General features: G+C 46.3%; 1 protein-coding gene across 1 annotated transcript in view; it reads right to left on the bottom strand.

Annotated features, from left to right (window-relative positions):
• Nucleotides 1-3,876: 3,876 nt before the first annotated feature.
• RBP1 (retinol binding protein 1) overlaps nt 3,877-5,909 on the bottom strand; it is a 24,290-nt gene continuing 22,257 nt past the window's right edge. The window contains 1 exon segment of the mRNA XM_011357453.2: nt 3,877-4,129. Within this exon segment, the coding sequence (XP_011355755.1) occupies nt 4,076-4,129 (54 nt within the window). The 3' untranslated portion in view covers nt 3,877-4,075.

The following is a 5,909-nucleotide window of genomic DNA, read 5'->3' as shown; positions in this document are numbered from 1 at the left end:
TGGGAAGGTTGCTCCCATCTGTTGGTGTAGATAAGGGACATTTAGGAGGATTAAGTAGACTTTAATTGCAGTGCAGTGTTGAGCTGTTTAATTTGCACCTGAAAAGAACAGTAGTAGTATCCTAATTAATTGAGACAGAGGTTATAAATTAGGGCTTCCAGAGAGGTCTTTGGGGTTTGCCTTGCCAGAATTTTCTCCTTGTGGAAAGGTTTTAGAGGCTTCCCAGAGAATGACATTGAAGGGGGCTTGGGAACTCAGGATCCAAAGTCCATCCTCTGCCAGCCCTGTCATGGAGGCTCACCATGTCTTTGTATTAGAAATCCTGGGGTCCCAATCAGTATCCTGTGCATGTTGGGGTGGTGGATAGCAGAGGACTTGCATTAGGGTTTGCACCCCCGGAGGTCAGAGAGGCCCGGCTCTAGCCCCTCCTTCTGGCTCAGAGGCTCCTGGAATTTTCCTGCCCTAGCTGAGCCATCCCTCCTGAATTTTGTTCGATGCCGGGGCTGCCACTGAGCTTCAGCTGCTCCTGCTCTTCTGCCACCCACATCGCATCGTGTCAGCGGCAATGAAGTCACGTTGATTGCAACCCTGAAGTGCCTCTCAGATCTCTCTCTCTTTCTCTCTCTTTTTTTTAACCCACATTTAAATTGCTTTGTTATATGCCAAGAATTGTTTAAATCTCCTTGGAAATAAAACATACCATATATCTATTCTAAGTTGCTTACATGTGTTAGGTTCATTTAATTCTCACAAAAAGTCTGTGAGGAATTGTTAGCCCCATTTACAGATGGGTAAACTGAGGCACAGAGTGATTTGCATGACTTGCCTTAACCTCACAGAGCTAGGAAGTAGCAGAGCTGGATTTGAACCCAGGTCACATGGTTCCAGAGCTTGGGCACTCAGCCCCCTCACTTCGCTGCCTTTGCCCAGCCAGGGCTTGCTATTATCTTAGGCTTGGCCTCAGCACTTCCTGCTTAAGTTGCTGCATGTGGTGGTCCTAGTTTTTTAAAAAAATTTGAAGTTGTGTGATGTAACTATATTAATAAATTCTCACTTAGGGTGTTTTTTGAAATACTGTAACTCTTCAGTTCAAAAAATGTCAAAACAACTTTCCAAGCTGGCAGACCCAGGGAACTGCGAGATGCAGTGATGCTATTTCCACAGCCTAGTGGCACCAGGTGAGCTGGCGAGTCCTATGGGCATCATGGTATTGTTGCCATGCTTTGGAAATTCAGAGAGTCCATTACTAGTGCCCAGTTGTTATCAAACAGAGTTGTTATAATTGAAAATCTTTTTTTTTTTTTTTAATATCCTGTAACAATGGCATCCAAGTGTCAGTTAAGTGGTGGAGCTTGCAGTAGTGTTCCAAAATTGGAGCTAGCATCAATAGCTTTGGACTGGAGTTGAGAGGTGCTAAAAGCCACAAAAAGGCTGAACAAGCTGACATATGCTGCTGCCAAATTCAGGAGCAAGCCCCCTGCAAAATACTGGAGATGGTGCTGGGCAAAGGGAAAGCAACATTAAAGCCAGAAGCCTTCTTCTGTGGTTCCAGATTTACACACAATAAGAAACATCCTTCTGACTTTACATATACTTCTTCTTGTGGAAGATTAGTCTCATATAAAGTGAATTTTGAATTAAATGTGACTGCCCTGTGCTATGCTCCAACTGGTATTCCTTGTACTTTTCTCTTCTTACTACTGAGAGAATGGCTGCCAGATTAGTTCTGCTGAAAAGCCAGGCCACCCCTGTTCAAAAACCTGTGACTCTCACTGCTCGCTAAAATAGGTCCAGGTATTCAAGCTACTCAATCAGAGTAGGGCTGAGTCTCCCATGGGACTAGCGTCCTCCAAAGGTGGAGCCATGAGCCCTACATCACAGGTACACTCACGCTAACAGGGCGACACCTTTGAGTCCTCCATCAGAACCTGGTGAGGGAGGCATTTGTACATTGGAGGTAGTCTAATGGGGGTCTCAATATCTGGGGTGAGAAATCTTGGATGACTAACAGGTGTGTCCCTAGCTCAGTGCCTGGCACGTAATAGGTCTTCATCAAACATTTGTGTGATGAATGGATGGATGAATGAATGAATGAATGAATGGTCTTTACAAGAGCCTTTGCCTTTAATTTCTCTATGCTCAGGGACATAGCCCAGGGCCACGAAGGTGAACAGGTATTCCAAATCTTAAGGCAATTCTGGGTTTTAGTTTCTTTGGTCTAGGCTAAAGATATGACTCTGATAAAAAAAAAAAAATTAAACATTTCTTACATTTGTCTAGGGCAGCGTTTCTCAACTTTCAACCTTGTCGCTTTTGACATATCAGCTGGGTAATTCTTTGTTGTGGGAGGCTGTCCTGTACATTACAGGATGTTTAGCAGCATCCGTGGCCTCTGCCCACATTTTTAACAGCGTGGGTGGGGGTTAGCACTGCTGGCATCTAATGGCAGAGGTCAGGGATGCCAGTAGCACCAGCCCCTCAAGCTGTTAAATTAAATACGTCTCCAGACCTTGCCAAATGCCCCTAGATGGGGCTGGATTGCCCCCAGGTTGTAAACACTGGTGTAGAGGAATGGCTCTTGATTCCAGTGGCATATTAGAATCACCTGAGGAGCTTCAAGAAATACCGATGACCGGTTCTCACCTTGAGATGTAACTGGTCTTGGGGAGTGGCCTGGGTATAGGGCATTCTGAAAGCTTGCCAGGTTGTTCTAATGTTTAGCTAAGTCTGAGAGCCATTGGTCCAAGGCTTGGAGATCTACAAGTGTTATACGCATTACAAACCTCACCACCCCTGCGTGGGAGGCAAGGTGGATTATTATGGTTTGCTGACTAGAGAAGTGAGGTCCATGGAGGTGTGGTGTTGTCCTGTAGGTGGCGGAGTTGGGATTCGAACTCTGCTCATCTGACTCCTTAACCCAGTACTTGTTCCGAGGCAGGACATGGCCTAGGTGAACTTGATGTTGAGGGGGGTCCTCGATGTAAGCCTTCCCTTTCCCAGCGGTTTTCCCTATCCATGGTCTCCCACCTCCTCACTTTAGACCCTTCGGTTTCTCTGCTCATCTTACCTCAGTTACAGATGACCTTTTCCTCCTCTTGCAAACATTGCTCTTGGCATCCATGCTTCCCTGCTTAGCCCTGGACCCCCTTCTGTTCCTACCCACATACGTTCTTGAGATCCACGCTTCACAGGCTTTGTCGCGGCGTGGCATTTCCCGGGGAACTTGTCCCCTTCCTCCTGAGATTCTGATTTACAGGTCTGGGCTGTAGCCTGGCAATCATTTACATTTTAATGTGAACATGAAGCTGTTTTCCCTCTTCTAGGGGAATCTGTAAGCTATGTCTCAACTATAACAGTGAAAAGGAAGGATTGCATCAGCCCATAGATGAGGTGGGGCGGTTATGTGTTGGTGAAGTATGGGTTCATAACATCTCTGAAATCAAATCCAATTGGCGACAGCCTCTGGTTAACGTTTACTTCATTCTACCTTTGGGTCTATGATTCTATCCCGTTCCATTTCATTCATAAATAACTTTTAGAACATCCTTTGTGTCCATGCAGAGTTAGAGATCTCTGTTGGTCAGATCCCCTTAACTAGGCTCTAAGTTCCCAGGGTAAAGGGCATTTTCTCCTGCTTCTGTGGCACTCACTGCACTTTGGCCCTGACCGGACATGTAACATGGTAGGTACAGATATGACTGAATGTCAGGCCACACACCCTGGGCCAAGCCTGTACCCCTGGGGAACGACCGTCACACAGGTGCAATGTCAGGACTAAATCTGTAGGCATGTGGCTGAACTTCTCCTTTCTGTCCAGAGGTGGCATCAGGAGAAGCCAACTTCAGAAGCCCTGGAGAAAAAGTGAGCACAGTGGGGTTTTGAAGCCTTGAGCAGAGATCACTTTTATTGAAATGGCTTTGTTTTAAGAAAAGGAAAAGAGACAGAGAGCCGAGAGACAGACTGCTGACAGATACTTGGGGGTGGCCGGACATTTCTGCCTCATGCTATGTAAAGAGGGGCTTCCTGGACCATACATCCAAGCCACTCATTCCACAAACCAAGGTCTGCCCGGGCTTCAATGCATCTTCTTGAATACTTGCTTGCAGATCACACCCTGCACTCTCATCTCCTGAAATAAAAACAGATGCTTGTCATTATCCAGAAAAGGTCACACTTGGTGCTTAGTGCATCTAGGTGCAGAAACTTAAAAAATACTCAGGCTGCTGTTTTTCCCAAGACTTGGTTTGAACCGACCAATTCCTTGGAAAGTTGGCTGAACTGGGTCAGTGGAGATCAGGCCCGACAATGGCCTATAGACAGAACTACTGGGGAATCAGTGTGGCTCAGAGCTGACCAATAGGGCCTTCTGATGCCTCTCTTCCCCTTCAGGGGGCCAAAGGCTTTAAGAGCCTCAGGCCTGAACCCAAGAGAGTCTGTGACCAGGTTTGGGAGAAATCAGGCCCAGACATAGGGCTCGACCCTCAAGGGGCTCAATAAGCTGCTGCAGACTAGGGTTGCAAACTAGCATGGTGGTTCCAGGTTTCAGTTACACGTTGGAGTTACCTGGGGAGTTTGAAAAATGCCTAGGCCCAGGCTAGACCAGTTATATTGGTACCTCAGTGGGTGGAATACTGGAGTTGCTATTATCAAAAACTTCAGGTAATATTAAATACAGGCAAGAAAGCCCATGCTCTGCTTATAGGGCAGCCCCTGCTGAGTGTTGCCAGGGGAAATGACAGCACAGTGTTGCCATATCTTCCAAGTTTTTTTTTTTTTTTTTAAGAGGCTGGAAATCAGAATATTTATGTGACATCTAATTTTTAAATTGTTGGCTAAAGAAGTTTGAAGCCCATTGATGGTCAAATAAAAGAGACCTGTGGCCCCCAGTTAGCAATCTCTGGCACAGAGCCACAGAAATATTGTGCTGAAAGGACCAATAGAGATCACATAATCTACCCTTATTGCTCTGCAGTTGAAGAAGTAAAGGCCCAAGGAGAAGATGCTCAAGGTCAGGCACTGGAGCCCAGGTTCTCTGTACTAACCTAAGCTGGCTCTGAGACAACGCCCTTGTGTCTCTTTTCAGCATGCACTTGTCTATCCCAAAGCTCTTGCAGACCCTGATCTTTGCAGAACCCTTATGTGGTAGAATGGCATTTTGCAGATGAGGCTGAAGGAAGGCACTCAAAGGCACCCAGTGAGTCAGGATTAAAACCCACATCACCTGGACCAGGCTCCTTCTCAGAAGGAAGGTAGTTGCGGAGTTTTAAGGGGGAAGAAGGAGTAATGGGAGGTCTCCTTTCAGAAGACATGTTTTAGTTTAGCCTTCCAGGGGCTAAGGCACCTATCCTCAATTTGTGCTTGCTTTTCCCAGATAATGGATGGAGTAGAAGTTTCTTTGATCAGAGGCCCCAGATTGAAGGACAGGATGAGTGAGACCCACACTTGAGCTGAGAATGGCTTCTCCCCTGACCTAGACTCCTGAGATCATGTCTTAGTGAACTCTCCTTGGTTCTTGTCTGCCACAATTTGGTATGGCAAAGATAGACATCACTTGGGACCAAATTTAGTGCTGCCACTTTCTAGCTATGTAACCTGGATGTGAATCTCCATGTCCACATCTTGAAAATAAGAACCATTACAGTACCTGACCCATAGGGCTTCTGAGAGAATAGAAACAGATTATGAAATGCAAAAGGGCTTAGCTCCATATCTCATGTTTGGAAGATGTACCTCCCCACCTTCTCCCTCTGATTGGACAATTTGGTCAGCCTAGACCTTGAAAAATAATGCTTTTTCTAAAGACGCTCAAGCATCTTCTCCAGGCCCTAGGAAGAGAAGCTTCAGAGCAGAACCAAGGCCCAGCCTGGCCTGCCCTACTTCCTCACAACCCCAGGAACCTACCAGGTGCA

This window comes from Pteropus vampyrus, unplaced genomic scaffold (assembly GCF_000151845.1).
Source record: "Pteropus vampyrus isolate Shadow unplaced genomic scaffold, Pvam_2.0 Scaffold35, whole genome shotgun sequence".
Lineage (NCBI taxonomy): Eukaryota > Metazoa > Chordata > Mammalia > Chiroptera > Pteropodidae > Pteropus > Pteropus vampyrus.
Note: the sequence above shows the minus strand (reverse complement) of the source record. Positions and strands in the feature narration are given on the sequence as shown.